Source organism: Triticum aestivum, chromosome 5B (genome assembly GCF_018294505.1).
Source record: "Triticum aestivum cultivar Chinese Spring chromosome 5B, IWGSC CS RefSeq v2.1, whole genome shotgun sequence".
NCBI lineage: Eukaryota > Viridiplantae > Streptophyta > Magnoliopsida > Poales > Poaceae > Triticum > Triticum aestivum.
In genome coordinates, this window is record NC_057807.1 from 59,950,020 (window position 1) to 59,965,292 (window position 15,273).

Consider the following 15,273-nt stretch of genomic DNA (forward strand, 5'->3'; position numbering starts at 1 on the left):
TATTTAATTTATAGGTGTAACTTATCGGGGCACGGACGATTTCTAGCCGGAATGAAAACGATGGACGGAGACATGTATTTTTTTTACAGGTGTATTTGAAGGAAAACCAGAATCCAAACATGGCCTTAGAGCAACTCTAGCAGACCACGCAAAAGCCCTCGACCCGCAAAATAACCGGCAAAATGTGGGCTGGCGGCGAAAACCCCGTCCGAACAGACACCGCAAACGCGGCAAAACTCGGCCCTAACCCGCGTAATCGCGGGTCCCCCTCCCCCTCCCCCCGGCCCGTCGGTGCCCTACATATAGCGGGAGCGGTTGGTGGGGGGGCATTTCATCCCGCGCTTTCCCCCCACCAATCACCTCCCCTCTCCCTGTCGCCCCGCCGCCGCCCAAGATTCCGGCGAAAGTGGCCGACGGGAGCACGCGGGAAGGCCTCCAGACGCACGAGGTAGCCCTCCGCCCCCTCCCCTCTCCCTCCTCCTGCATCGGCGGGCCGGGACCTTGCGGATCTGCGGCGTTTCATCGCGGGCGGCCGTATTTGGCTTTCCCGGCCGCCGCCGGCTGCGCCAAGCTATGGAATGGTCGGGTTCGTCCGCTCGCCTGCATGCGCCCGGCAAAGCTAATCGGCGCATGCAGGTGCGGGTTCGTCCGCTCGCCGCCGCCGACGGTTTGCCGGCATGGATCCGGCCGACCGTCCGCCAGGCTCGGCCCTCGCGCAGAGGCTCTGTGGCTCGACGATGCTGCTCATACAGCGCGACGACTGCCCGTGAATAGTGCTGTGGCTGACTTCGGGCACACCGAAGCACCCTCGATGGGTGTTCTTCAAATGCGAAAACAACGGGGTATGTGCTGTTTTGCATTCGGCTCATTTGAATAGCTCATTATGTTTGCTCATTTGGAACATCATCATGCGTGTAGGAAGATGGATGTTCATTTTAGTTTTGGAAAGGCGAATACATTGATTTATTGATAGAAAGAAAATTGATAGACGTTCATGCACTCCTTAATGCAATCGAAGGCAATGAACCGCATGCATGCACAAATAGAGGGGAAGCAACGACTACTTCTTTAAAACCAAAGAAGAATAATGAAGAAGTAAAGATCAAGAATCCGCAGATCAACAATGAGTGTATGGAGAAGATATTGCTTCAACTCGTGGGAGCAGTTATGGAAGTTGGAAATCTTGTAAAATGCATACTTGTGGTTCTTGTTTTCTTTGGACTTGCTTTTCTAGCAAAAATTTGGTGATGTCTTATGTATCCAATGTGGTTGAAAATGCAAATTGAGGTGCAAATTGAGTGCAAATTTACATTTTACGGGTTGAGGGGAGGGAGGACGCCCGCACAGGTAGACCCCGCAAAGCGACCCGTAAAACAGGATGCAGGTCGGCTTTGCGGGGTCTGCCTCCGTGGCTTTTCGCTGCGACTGCAAAACAGCTTTTCGCGAACTGCAAACGTGAAATGCGGGTTGGCAGGATGCAGGGTCTGCTAGAGATGCTATTAGGCTGTTCAGAAATACTGTCGGATGAAGAATGCCTGCACTATTGTTATTATACGACACCGCTTTGCAAGCAGTAACCTATATCATCACTTTGGATCTGCTCCATTATGTGCTCATTAACCTCATCGACTTTAGATTTCCATCTGACCAATATGGCCCCCTCTAAGAAACGACAATTACATTGAGTTCGGGTGTATACACTATTTACGATAGTTTCCTTTAGAGTTTAGGCCGTCCTCTTTCTGTAACAGTGAGTTTAGTCCAGGTAATGATCCATTCCTCTCCATCTCTTCTTCTATTCTAAGTGAAAGGATCGACCGCCGGACTCCCTGCCCCGCCAGGCGCCAGCCAGCCGGAGCTGGAAGCGCCTCCCCGGACTGAGGCCGTCGACCCCAGGCACATCACCGTTCGGCTCCTCCTCCCCGGATCTCCGATGCACGCCAAACCTGCAGCAGAGCGCCGTAGCCGCAGCGGCCAGATCCACCTCCTAGCCACCGTCCCAGACCTGCAGGTGCCTCCCCATGACCTGCACGTCCATCCGGCCGGCATCCTCCCCACCCCCAGCGGTATGCAGCCATGAGCCATCCCTCCTCTTTTCTGTGCCTTATGGTTGCTTGCCTGCTTACGGTGGAAATGCGTATGGTGGATTGCTGCGGGGTGTCGTCATCGCTTATGCTAGAATTGCAGTGTGCTGTCGTCATTGCTTATGGTGGAAATGCATTTTGGAGGTTGGCGATTAGTCACGCTGCAGGTGGGACTGCGCGTGGGCGTCCCACCTCGATCCACTTCGTCCCATTAGGAATTGGTGGGCACGGTGGGACGAACCCACGAAAACATGGCATAAGTTAAGTGGGAAGAAGTGGAGTCCCGCCAATGAACCAATCATCTAGAAGATGAATTGAGCATAAGAATAAGCGGTAGAGTAAGAGAACGCCATGAAACTTGACTTTGTCGTCCTCGAGCGAGGTCTGTATGTTCTGTCCTGCAGCCGCCGGCGCCTCTGTTGTGACGCCCCAGTACGGTGAGGTTGGACTGCAAGGCGGGCATCCCGGCGGCCAAGGAGGTTGAGCTCCGTGTCGTTCGCACCGGCGGCTGGGTCCGAGAGCTGGCTGTAATCGTGTCGCAGCTGATTGCATAACTGCTGCTTTTCTCATCTGCCCAGCACGGGCACGGGCGCCATGGGCTGCGCCGTGATTTGTGCTCTCGGCGCCATGGCTCAAACCTCGTCTGGAAGAAACGGACAGGGCCACAGGGCTGCCTCCGTACGAAACCGTCGACGGTCTTGCGAAGATCAGTTCTCACTGGAACCTGACGGAGACGTCGCAACATGAGGGCCACTGGGCGAGTAGCCGATTGGCCGGTGCTGGGGACGGAGACGCCAGCGGGAGACATGGGAGCACTCAAGTTTCCATCGAGCCGGTCGCCGCGCGTACGAATGATTGGGCATGGGATGCGTCGCTAAATTGGCCGGTGGGTCTGTACTCTGCAGGGCCTCCCAGGTTGGGCGGGCGCTTCCCGGCGAGTAGTGCAGAGAAGGGATCCTCGGCACCTGTGCTGCCGTCCTCTCCGTTGTTTGATGAGGAATCGTTGTTCTTCGTATTATAGAGAATTAGTCAGGGGCTAGAAGTGGGTCTGGTGGGTTCCCGATGGATTAACTGGGATAGCCCATAAAAAATTCATTGTGTTTCACGGGTGCCCACTAAACACTTTTGTAGTGTGATGTGATGGGTCTTTCAGTCCTTGTCTTGGTTGATGGATTGTAGAGTTGGAACATCCCTTCCCTGTTAAAATAGATTTGGCAACAACAGCGCAATGCTTCTAGTAATTATTAGGGCATGTACAATGGAAGCATCACCTTCCTAGTGCTTCACCTCTTCCACGTAAGTAAAGATGGATGGGGCACTATTTAGTTTGTCAAACCCTCAATGCATGAAGCTGCCCCATCAAACCAATGCATGAGAGAACTAGGTTGTAGCCTAGTGGCAAGGGAGCGCAGTGGCGTCTCCAGCAACCAGGGTTCGAGCCACGTCGGGGACGAATTTCTGGTTTCTCACAAGGGATGCTTCTTCTATATCAATAAACCATGGGTGCTAGTGCCCATGAGTTTCATCAAACCAATGCATGACATATACATCCTCTTTTTCCTGTACTTCAGTGAACGTGGAGGGCTGGATCGCTTCATCTCTCTCCCTTTTCCCATCTCTCTCTTACTTTTATCAGCCAAGGCCCAAGAGACTACCTCCTCTGCAGGATCCCGTCTTGGTCTGCAGGCTACTGGTTGAGCTGAGTTGGACAATCGGGAGTGACGTATAGGGCTGGGGCACCCGTCCACAGTGGAGCGTTGGGCATGCCCTTAGTGTCATATGGTTGGTCCTTGTGTTGGTTCAAGAATTTTTTTTTGTTTTGTTTTTTGATGTTGAAGGATTGATTGTGCAGGGCTATGCACAGTGTGTTGCTTGATTGTTATCCAACAACTTTGCACTACATGCTACTTCATGAACTCTGTAACTGAAATGGAACAGATGAAGGAGGGCAATCTGGGACTCATATCACACGAAGATCTTCTGCGAAATAGGCAAAGATGAAACGGCTGCTGGCAATAGCTAGTCTGGGTGTGTGCTTGAGTGCCGAAGGTCACAAGAACCCTGAGCTTCCCAATTCTAGGATAGAGCTGGGCAGAGGTATGTGAAGAAGCGGTTCAAGCATAGATGGGACTCACTAAAGCAGCAGTACAGAGGATGGATGAAACCCAAATCTTCAAGGGGGATTGGATCAGATCCTCAAAGCGGAATCTTTGGGGCTGATGACGGTTGTTGGAAGAATCACATTGCAGTAACGTCACACATCGGGATCGTAACTAATTCCCCATTATTTATCCTTTTTTCATGCATGAACCGACTCATTGGTATCTTGCTCTTATTTTCAGAGAAACCCAGATTCAGGACAGCAAATGTCACCGGTGAATCATCCATTGACCCTGGAGAGGATTTGGGAAGAAGACATGGAGGATGATACTCCAGCCAGTATTAACGACGGGTCAGACGACGGCTATGTGCTTGCTGCATCTGCTGAGGCATCCTCTTGCAACAAGGCTCCTCCTACCACGTTTCTGAGCCTCAAGGAAGACTCGATTACATGATGACACCAGCATGTGTGTGCAACTTTGCTCTAGCAAATGGTTGTCATATCTTTGTTCTGCTCCTGAATATTTGAATGAAGAAGCGTCAAGCACCACGTGCACATTTGTCCAATGTCATACAAATGCATTAACTAACCAATAGCAGTTCTTATGTACACCGTCAGTTCCAAGACTTTGTTGGCAAAATATAACGAAATCAAACGCTAGGGTTTGCTTCGTATGCGTAGGGCCTTGATTTCTTTCAGCTCCCACAACAAAGGAATATGCTTGACCATTTCGGCGTATTGTAAAGAAATTGTATCGCCAAAGGATTTCGGACTAAGTTGTTTTTGTTAGACAAATAACCGAGCAATGATATAGACCGAATATTATCCGGTAGAAAATGAACTGAAACCGGGTCGCTGTGTTTATCTCTTGCAGTGTTCAGGCTAAATAAGTATCTTGACTTGCACGAGAACGAATGGGACAATTCAATTCAAAAGCTTGAGAGGAACCGTTCTGATGGGTACTCCTTGACCTAGAAAAGTCTGCTAGTTGATACAGCTGTCGGCCTGCCTAGCAGAGAGACTGATTTGATGGACACACTTCTCTACTTGTCTTTGAAATCTGAAATGATAAATTATACTTGGCCTGCACATATATATCAGAAATGAACTTACTGAACTTCTTGAATTTATTAGCTTAAGCTGTATCAGAATTTGACCAACGGTGAAATAAATATGTACTTGGCCTATACATATATCTGAAATAAAGTTACTGAACTTCTTGGATTTATCAACTCTTACCAGAATTCAGAAGTCCGCCGACAAAAAGAAAAAAGTTGCCATGATGGTCGTAGCTCACAATATTGACCGACGGTGCAATACTGTGTACTTGACCTCCGCTCCGAAAATACGTACTTGACCTGTACATATACATTGGAAATAAAGTTACTGAGCTTCTTGAATTTATCAACTTCAGTGGTAACAGAATTCAAAAAGTCTATGTTGACAAAAAATGTTACATGACGGCCACAACTACAATTTTGACCAACAGTACAATAATATAAATGAGCCGGGGAGCGAACTAAAGATAACTTGATCTACCAGCGGATGTGGTCAATGGCTGATCCCATTGTGTTTCTCGTAAACGGAAAATTGTTGAAAAATTCTTCGCGGTCGACCTGTCAGATCATTAGCGGTTGTTAAGTTGCCTCTTGATAGCCTGGAAAGGCCAAAAGTCTGAGCTTACTTTAACATTACAGTTATCTCCAAAACAGTCAACATCACACACCTGACTGATGCTGACATAACTATATGACTATGCGGCGCGAAAGTAGACATTTCACAAGAAAATTATGTAAACATAAAGCGGGCATGGGTTTTCTTCCTTTTACTTTGGAGGAAAAACTGGATTTTCATGCCTCGCATAGGCTAAAAACAAACAATGCTGGTAATTAAAATCACAAGTACTACAACCACTGAATTTAAAGTGTACTAGTCACTAGAATACCGACTTTATCCTTTTCAAGTGAATAATGTAAAGTATGCATTTAAAAAAAACATGTTTATAAATGTAGGCAAGTTATGTCATCTAACAATGATAATTACCCAAATGCCCTCATTCATTATGTCTCCCTTGTGTGCATTTGTTTATTACTACAAGCCACACTAATCATCCTCTCTCATCTTTCCCAGGCAATTATAACAGGGCACTTATGTCATTTCCGCTCAAAGATATCCAAATTTTATCACCTTGTTAATTTCTGTGGCCTGCGTTAGTCGACGAAGGGGAATGTATCTGGGTCGCGCTGATTACTTTCTCCGATACACAGTGAGATGTACATGTCAGTTTGATGATCAGAAAGTAGTATGATCCAACGCATACCTTTTCAGATGAGGTTGAGTGGCTCTTCTCACCCTCTTTTTCAACCTATATACTGTCTCAATCATTGAATTATCAATGGGAAAAACCAGCATGTCAAAATGCAATTAAAGCCAGGCTTGAGGAAGCACCATTCTGGAAGGAAAACAGGAGCATTCAGGAACCATTCCCACTGCGTGCCATGAAACGCAAAAGTTGTTATTTCAATCCATCATGAGGTGAAATACAAGCATGTAGGCTACCTCACTTAATTACTGTGCCATGAAATTTCTGTTATATCTCACTAATGTAAACTAAATACTGACTATTTGGAAAACAAAGTAGACATATTTCTTTTCTTAATAAAGAGCAGGTCTTTTTCAAGTCACAGTGTTTAGTTTATGCCTGATGAACAGTGAACACGGTGTGCGACTCAATAACCTGTGGACCGGTCTCCGACTATAGCAATACTAAAGTCAGGACATGGGCATTAAGAATAAGCCCAAGATGAAGAGAAAAATAAGGTATTTTTTCCCAATCCTTGGTCATCTTTTTGTTTCCTGGTGGGAGCTGAGGACAAGTGTTTCTTTCCTTGCTACTTCCTAAGTTGCAACCAGCTCATCTCTCCAAGGTGAGAACAGGCCAGGTCAATCGCAGTGGGACCTTTGAGTCCTCTGCCTGGACTAGTATATATAGAGAGCACAGCGTAGCACCCTTTTGATTCTAAAGCTAGGAGATACATGTGCTCTGCTCCTCATACCACCATCATCCAGGACTTATATTAGACGCTCTTGGCTCTTCATACACACTGCAGCGCACCATAGTGGAGTTTCCACCGAGCAACTGCACCTAATCCTTGGGTGGGTTTAGTTTCTTGATCCCTTTTTGTCCTTTTTGCTGAATCTACCCGATTACCTTGCCTTCCTCTGGGCAACTGCGCCTAATCCTTGGGTGAGTTTAGTTTCTTGGTTTCCTTTTCTCCCTTTTGCTGAAAATACCCAATTGCCCTGGCTAGATATGTTTTAAGAATTTTAATTGTCCTATCATCTGGTTCTGTTCCAAATTAATTTCGCTGTTCAAACACAGAGTTCTTCATATGTCTACCAACTAATATAACTAGCTTATTCAATTTTGACATTATTTATTCTGTTGAGTAATGCTAGTGTACCTCTTTCTTTTCCTGCTGCACATCAGAGGAAGATGCACACCAGAATTATCTGTTTGAGTTGTGAGCAGAGCTCTACCTGTCATACCATTTTCTTCTCTTAAGATGACGTCTTACCAGCTTAGCTTCTTTGGAGTTGAACCAGAAATATGTAACTAGTTTCATTTTTTGTAGGGCATTTAAGAGTGAGTTTTTTTTTCTGCGGCTGAAAGTAAAAGGAAACAATTCCAGTGAGATACTTACATAATTTATTTGGCTGTTCTTCTTTCCCTCAGGTTCTTATCAAACTCCTCTTTGCATGAGCTTCTGAACACATATCTGAAGCTTCTAAGAAGGAAATTCCATACTCCAGCAATGACTTGCTTTCGTTTGCTCCGGTGGAAGAAAAAATCCAGAAGCCAAATTGTACAGCAGGACATAGGTAAACCTGCATCTCTCATTTAACTATTGTTATTCTGAAGCATCCTAATATCCTCCTGATTCATCCTATTCTGTACAGACGTACCACTCCATGGCAACGTGAAGATATACTCCTCCAAGGAGCTCAAAAGGGCCACAAGGAATTTCTGCTCAGGAAACAAACTCGGACAGGGTTCTTTCGGCTGCGTTTACCTGGTAGGTTTAGTTGCCAGTTTGACAGTTTGCACCATAAAAGCTTTGACATTTCCAAGTTCAAACACCACAATCTCTTTATCCTGTCAATCAATCACTCCAAAAAATCCTGAATTATTAGAAAGCGGCAGGTTATACTCTTCCTGCCATAGTGATTACCATCACTGTAGCACTTGGACCAGCTATCAAAATTCAAACAGTAGTGTTTCATGAGTGCTCAAGCTCTGGTCTGAGTTATGCAGGGAAAGCTGAAGAATGGTCAAAAGGTTGCCATCAAGGTGCTCTCCTCCGAGTCAAAGCAAGGAACAAGGGAGTTCTTGAATGAACTGAGTGTCATATCCAGCATAACCCATCACAACCTTGTAAAACTGCACGGCTGCTGCGTCGATGGAGGTCAGAAAATGCTGGTGTACAATTATCTGGAGAACAACAGCCTCGCACGAACCCTCTTTGGTATGTTCAACCAAATTTCGATTTTCATCAGAACTTTGAATCGCTGGTAAATTCATTGCTCTGAACCCCCTGGTTTGTCATGATGTTCTTCAGGCAATACCCACAGTAGTATCCGCTTTGACTGGAGCACAAGGGCGAAGATCTGCATTGGTGTCGCCGACGGTCTCACATATCTGCATGAAGAAATCCGGCCACATATCGTCCACCGTGACATCAAGGCGAGTAATATTCTGCTTGACAAGGACCTGAGCCCCAAAATATCGGATTTCGGGCTAGCAAAGCTCTTCCCGGGCAACATGACGCATATCAGCACGAGGGTTGCAGGAACATTGTAAGCAAAGTGACACCTGTTGCTGCTCTCACTTAACCTTGCACATATTGATATATACTGTACTGTGTGGTTAAGACAAGTTGACATATGCTCATTTCTCAGAGGGTATCTGGCACCGGAGTATGCAATCCGAGGGCAGCTGACAAAGAAGGCTGATGTGTACAGCTTTGGGGTTCTGCTGCTGGAGATTGTCAGTGGCAGGTGGCACACTGACCCCAGATTGCCTCTCCAAGATCAGTTCCTCCTAGAAACGGTAAAGAACGATTTCAGTAACAATATCTACTTAATTGTGATTCTCTAGAAAGTTCAGAAAAAATATCAGGAGAAACAGTACAATAGTACGGAATACAGCTATGATAGATTCAAGATGTTCCACATCAGACCATGATAATCATGCCAGACATATACCTACTATGTGCCACAGTTGGAAGTAGTCTTTAATTTTTGAAGAGGAAATACAGTTGGAAGTATTCTGAAGGAAAGTACCAGGAAGTTTCCTCTCTGTCCTGAAAATTACTATTTCTGGTAGTGCTGCCAGCTTTCATTGTCTTATCTTGAGATTATTTTTTATTGGCCCACTGGTTCTGGATTTGTTCCTGAAAATGTTTTCTATGCCACTTGCATTGACTGGTGTTCTCATTCTTAGGACATACAGTATCTGTTAGTTTTTGTCCAATTATTATGTGCACCTGCTATTGCATTATAAATCAGCAATTTATGAGAGATCTTTAATCTCTCACCCTGCAAAGAGAAGTGAAAAGGTTCTATTTCAAAAATAGCTGAAGCATTGTTTCTTGACATTGTCAATAGTAGATTAAAGAATATAAATCAGAAATATCCACTTGTTTTTCCCAGGCTTGGACACTCTACGAGTCTGGTGATCTTGGGAGCATCATCGACAGGACCTTAAAAGATGGTTTCAGCACCGACGAAGCTCATAAGTTTTTGAAAATAGGACTTCTGTGCACCCAGGATAGCCCCAAGGTCAGGCCCTCCATGTCGACAGTCGCAAAGATGCTAAAGGGTGAGTGCGCCGTCAGCGACAAGATCATGAGGCCAGGCCTGATCACAGATGTCATGGACCTGAAAGTCAGAACAATCGAGCCTGCTCTTCAGTTAAGTGTGTCTCCACCAATGTCTCCACTGGATAACCACTCACTGGTGTCTAACCTTGCATTCGCTGGTAGCACTGTGATAAGGGACAGCCCCTAATGAGAGGTTAAAAAGGCACATGAAGGAGAATATGCTCAAGCAACAATGGCTGTAAATTGGAGGGATGACGAAAAGCATATCAAGAGAGGCATTTGATTTCGTTTGTGTTTCTATATTGCCAGTTAGATATACTGTTAGTTGTTTGTATATGTTGCATCTGAGCTTTTGGTGATCAACAACTGAAGATCCTCAGTGTCCTGTGGGGCATGGCTTATAGGTGAAGGAAGAAGGGCACAGCTGCACCAGGCACCCAAGCAGGGAGCCCTGAACTTTCAGAGGTTTGCTAGTTAGTACCTTTCCTAAGCTAAGCAAGCCAGGGTTACCTTTTTTGTGTGCACAGAAATAGTAGCTACTGTACAATGTTTAGTCAAGTATACAGTACAAATCTCACACGGATAATGACATGACTTGCATCTGCATGAAAGACCTGTGAAAAATCCACTCTGAAATGCCAATAATTCAAAATGACAAGGTCAAATCTTTTGATCAAATACATCAGCAGATTATTGAGGATGATTGTAGCAATAAAATGTAAACTGAAACAAGTGAAGATATCTAGGTACAGAAGTAATTTAAAAATATCTCTTACCAAATGAGGTCTTGAATCTAAGAGGAACCACGGAACTGCAGTTCCAAAAAAATAATATCCTTAAGAGGAAGCTCAACACTGAAAGCAGGGATTGACAAAAGAACCTTCAAAACACTGAAAAGCACTATCAAATGAGTCATGGTAAAACTTCACAACATTCCATGTGAAATCACCCTGTACAGGAATGGTTTCCGCAGCTTGAAGAGCAGAAGTTAAACCAAACAAACAGTCCGGGTAAGCCCGAGTTAAACAAAAGTACTTGCTGTAAGAGCAGCCCGGTGCATGTAGCTCCCGCTTGCGCAGGGTCGGGGAAGGGTCCGACCACTTTGGGTCTATAGTACGCAGCCTTTCCCTACGTTTCTGTAAGAGGCTGTTTCCAGGACTTGAACCCGTGACCTCATGGTCACAAGGCAGCAGCTTTACCACTGCGCCAAGGCTCCCCTTCAAACAAAAGTACTTGCTGTCATTTAAAAAAAAATGCACCACAGTAATAACCCAACCATGTCATATTAACAGTTGAACATGGTATCACAGAAAAAACTTTCATCCATCTAAAGTAGACATTTCATTTTTTACAGAGGGAGTAGTACATATCAGAGATTCCTGAATCTTTAACACATAATGACAAAAGTTAGATGCACACTAATAGTCCTAGTGGGGGACATTCGATTATGTCAGGAAACACAGCAAGAAATGAACTTACCAAAACAACAGTAAACCTCATGAAATAAATAAATAAACAAATACGGAGTATATATCAATGTACAACTAGAAATAGAACTGCATAGATTATTCATTCTTTGGGCAGCAACAACTGAGTTCCATGTATATACATGTAGAAAACCACGTTCAGACACATCATCAGAAACTTTGTTCTTTAGCAACTAATTCTACAGCACTGCTCTCAAAAGCCACATTCTGAAGACTTCTACATGGCGGGACAAATAGAAATGAAATGAAATTTCAAGCTTAGATGATTTGCTAGTGTGATCTTGCCATCCGGTTCATTTCCAGCAGTTGTGTAAGAGACACAGAACTCCATCTATCGGTTCCCTCTTGAAGTTGCGCATAGAGTAGTCGCTTGACAGAGTCTATGAAGATACTCACGGTGCCAAATTCATACACTGGCTTGCCATTATAGGATTTATTAACTCTAGGCATAAACAGCAAACCTTGGTCAGCCGCATATGCCTGAATAGACTCCTTGAAGCTCATATCTCCCATGGTTGCACCTGGCACTGAATGATAAGCTGGGTATTGCGATGCTTGCTGTGCTGCATCAAATTGCCACTTCTCTGTTGCTCTCAAGTAGCCCACATTCTCACTTGCCCCTGGCTGCACCAAGTCAACCCCTTCAGCAGCTTGGTTCATCATCTCAAGACCAGCCGTTAGAAGCATCCGTATGCGTTTATTGGCGAGTAACTCTGGTGGGAAAAGACCCCTCCAGCTCTTGTACCAGTTTGTGATCTCATTGAAATCGGGAATCTCTGAACACAACCAATGGTACAGAACCTGCTGCCACTTGCTAAAGAAATCAACTTCCAACATATGGACCATATGGGATACCGGTACAGCAGAAGCCCAAATCATAACCGAGTTAAACTGGTCGAACTTCTGGTTTGCTGGGTTGATCTGAAACTCCTGGAGTGCCATTTTAAGTTTAGGAATGATATAACGCACTATCAAGTCTTCCCAACTTGCTGGATCAAATACACCCTTCCATGGAGATAGCAAAGCGTAAGCTGATGCATCGTGAGCTTGCCAAACATGGAGGACACTACTCAGCTTGTACCGAATGGAGTGACACAAGGTCTCTATCCTTCGTCCTAGAGTCGGCAACCATGGATGTACCCATGCATGAATGGGTACCTTCTCCCTTCGTGGATCCCAGGATTCAACAGCGGCTGTGAGCTTTGGCATGATTACATGCTCTAATATTGAATGGAGTACAATAGGGGGCAGCAACTGCTCCCATGACTCGAGAAAGCAGAGCATTGGTTCTGGATCCCTAGCCTCCCATGAATTAGTTCCTGATATCCTCACAGCTGGCAGGATCACCTCGCTAACCAGCTGTACATATGGAGCCATTGATTCAGTAGCATCTGAGAAATCATATGGCTGGTCACACTGCAGCAAATCCTTCAATGATGACATGACTTCCAAGCCAAACAGCGGATTCTGCAGAGGCTGCCACCCCTGGAAGACCTGGATCAGTAACGGATGAGCAAATCGGCAAGCGATCCATGCAACGCTGCACATTTTGAACTCCTCCTCATGGCGCAGCTTCAATTCCTGGAAGGTCTTGAGCAACCCTCGCAGCATGAGCAAACCAGCTGTATCGTCCACCCAGACTTGCTCCAGCACACCTGCAATCGTCTCCATAACCTGCAGCTGGTGTTTCTGCAACGCCTCCTGCTTTGCTACTTTCTCCTTCTCCCCCACCAAACTAGCCACCCTCTCCTGCTCCTGTCGCAGCTGCCCATCCAACCTGATGATATCAGCCTTAGTCTCGTCAACAAGCACCCGCACATTGTACTGCAACTCTGGCATTGGCACATCATTCACCTCCATCTCCTGTTCATCACTGAGCCCCTTCAAGTCTGTCAGCACACGAACCTGAGGCCCTCGCATGTCAATCACCTTCTGGACAACCGTGGGCTGCTCATCCTGTTCCTGCTCGGCGTGCATAGCCAGCAACTCATTCTTGGTCAGGACCTGATCTCTCATCAAGCTGGCCTTCTTGGACCACCGTTGCTTTTCCTTCTTGGCACACGGCGGAGGAGGTGGGGGTGGCAGGTTCTCCTTGGCAGTGAAGGGCTTGGCCTCCTTAAACTCCTCGACACTGCCAAGTCCGGCATTTTTGCAGCGCGGGATGGTCTCCAGCGGTGCGGTGATTCCCTGAGCATTCTTGCCGAGGCCCATTCCTCTCTTGTGCCCCATCATAGCCATCATCTTAGCCACCTTCGTGTTGGACTCCACGCTGCCAGGGGCCGGCGCTGGTTTTCCATCATCCGCCCCGGCCGCCGACGACGCCTGGCGGCGGCGTTTGGCCGCCTCGTGCTGCCGCTCCTTCTCCTCCCGCCTGGCACGCGCACCCTCCGCGATCCGCTGCCCGAACCCCGTGGGCAGGTCCTGGTTGTCCTCCGCGTCCTCCTCCGCGGCGGCGGCGGTGCGCAAGGAGAACGCGGCCTGGCCAAGCCCAGGCCTCTGCTCCTCCCGCTCCACCCCCTCGGGCATTCCCTTGGAGACGAACTGCACGGGCCTGGTGAAGTCAGACTCGAGCTCGTCCCTTCTGCGCTTGCGGGGTCGCGACCCCTCGTCCTCCTCGGAGTCGTAATCGTAGTCGGAGTCCCCCTCGGCGAAGACGCCGTAGAGGGCATCGTCGCGGGTCTGGAGCGCGCGCTGGCGGCGGCCCTCGTAGAAGAAGTCCCCGTCGCGGCCGGAGCGGCCGCCCAGGAAGTCGCCGTCCATGTCGAAGCGGTCCATGCCCTCCGCGTCCTCCTCCATGGCCCCGCCGCTCTACGCCTCCTCGATCCCCAAATCAAAACGTAGGGTTTCAGGGCAGACCTCAGGCTTTCAGCCAACCAATCGAAACAAACAAGGCGAGGCAAACGAAAGTGGGAAGGGATGGCGGTGCCTACTACCTCGCCGCCGGTGACGCCAAACGGTGGCTTGATTCCGGCTAGACGGAGCGGGGACCAGGCGATGTCGATGCGGCCGCCCGTGGGACGGAGCTCGGGGCAGCGAACTTCGGGCGGCCGAAGACCCCGGGATGACGTGCGAGAGGAGGGGAGCAAGCGGCGCGCGGGGCAGAGACGGCGCGTGTCGCGTCCGGCGGAGGCGCACCACGGGGCGACGGCGTAAGGTCGGTTATGAGTTACCAGTGGCTTCTAGCCCGTTGGGCTTTAGATTAGTCTTTCTTTAGTTAAAGACTTGAGTATTACCGACCTTCAGCAGCAGTCGGATTGGGCGGGTCCAGCGCGGACACAGGCCTTCAGCATTTTTTAATTCTCCCGTTTTTTTTTTCACATTTTTACATCCGTTTTTTTTGTTTTATTTTAAAATATTCTGAATATATCTAGCGTAGAAATAATTATACATATGCAAAAGTTGTAAAACGTTAGTCATCTATTTAAAAAATGTTCAATATGTATAAAAAATGTTTTCATGTATACAAAGAACTTACAATGTGCATGGAAAAAGCATAAATGAAAAAAAAACAAGTTTTCAAAAAAATATTCTGAAAAAGGTTAATCATGCATTTAGAAAATGCTAAAATGTGTATAGAAAAAATGTTTTTGATATATACAAAAAATGTATGATGTGTATGAAAAAAAGTAGACATCAAACAATATAAGCTTACAAAAATGTTATTCATGTACTTTTTTTACTAGAGTTAATCATGTACTTGGACAACACTAAACATGTAT

General features: G+C 46.7%; 2 protein-coding genes across 4 annotated transcripts; one reads left to right on the forward strand and one right to left on the reverse strand.

The window, feature by feature from the left end:
* Positions 1-7,093: 7,093 nt before the first annotated feature.
* Positions 7,094-10,579, forward strand: LOC123110406 (cold-responsive protein kinase 1). 2 transcript variants are annotated; one of them, XM_044530905.1, is made up of 7 exons: positions 7,094-7,341; positions 7,922-8,067; positions 8,146-8,261; positions 8,501-8,711; positions 8,805-9,042; positions 9,145-9,295; positions 9,898-10,579. In XM_044530905.1, the coding sequence occupies exons 2-7, from the start codon at positions 8,001-8,003 to the stop codon at positions 10,252-10,254; spliced, it is 1,140 nt and encodes a 379-aa protein (XP_044386840.1). In that variant the 5' UTR covers positions 7,094-7,341; positions 7,922-8,000; the 3' UTR covers positions 10,255-10,579. The 2 variants fall into 2 exon arrangements, with proteins under 2 accessions (XP_044386840.1, XP_044386841.1); XM_044530906.1 differs by having other exon boundaries at positions 7,199-7,432.
* A 1,019-nt stretch (positions 10,580-11,598) lies between these two features.
* Positions 11,599-14,747, reverse strand: LOC123110405 (septin and tuftelin-interacting protein 1 homolog 1). 2 transcript variants are annotated; one of them, XM_044530904.1, is made up of 2 exons: positions 14,488-14,747; positions 11,599-14,362 (listed from the first exon to the last, which is right to left on the reverse strand). In XM_044530904.1, the coding sequence occupies exon 2, from the start codon at positions 14,348-14,350 to the stop codon at positions 11,825-11,827; it is 2,526 nt and encodes an 841-aa protein (XP_044386839.1). In that variant the 5' UTR covers positions 14,351-14,362; positions 14,488-14,747; the 3' UTR covers positions 11,599-11,824. The 2 variants fall into 2 exon arrangements, with proteins under 2 accessions (XP_044386839.1, XP_044386838.1); XM_044530903.1 differs by having other exon boundaries at positions 11,599-14,368.
* Positions 14,748-15,273: the final 526 nt, after the last annotated feature.

What these genes read in the sequence shown, in the direction of transcription:
- LOC123110406 (XM_044530905.1), top strand. Translation starts at nt 8,001, where the DNA reads ATGACTTGCTTTCGTTTGCTCCGGTGGAAGAAAAAATCCAGAAGCCAA. An exon ending in AATTGTACAGCAGGACATAG is followed by an intron (nt 8,068 to 8,145) that starts GTAAACCTGCAT and finishes TATTCTGTACAG; the next exon opens with ACGTACCACTCCATGGCAAC. An exon ending in CCTCGCACGAACCCTCTTTG is followed by an intron (nt 8,712 to 8,804) that starts GTATGTTCAACC and finishes GATGTTCTTCAG; the next exon opens with GCAATACCCACAGTAGTATC.
- LOC123110405 (XM_044530904.1), bottom strand. Translation starts at nt 14,350, where the DNA reads ATGGAGGAGGACGCGGAGGGCATGGACCGCTTCGACATGGACGGCGAC.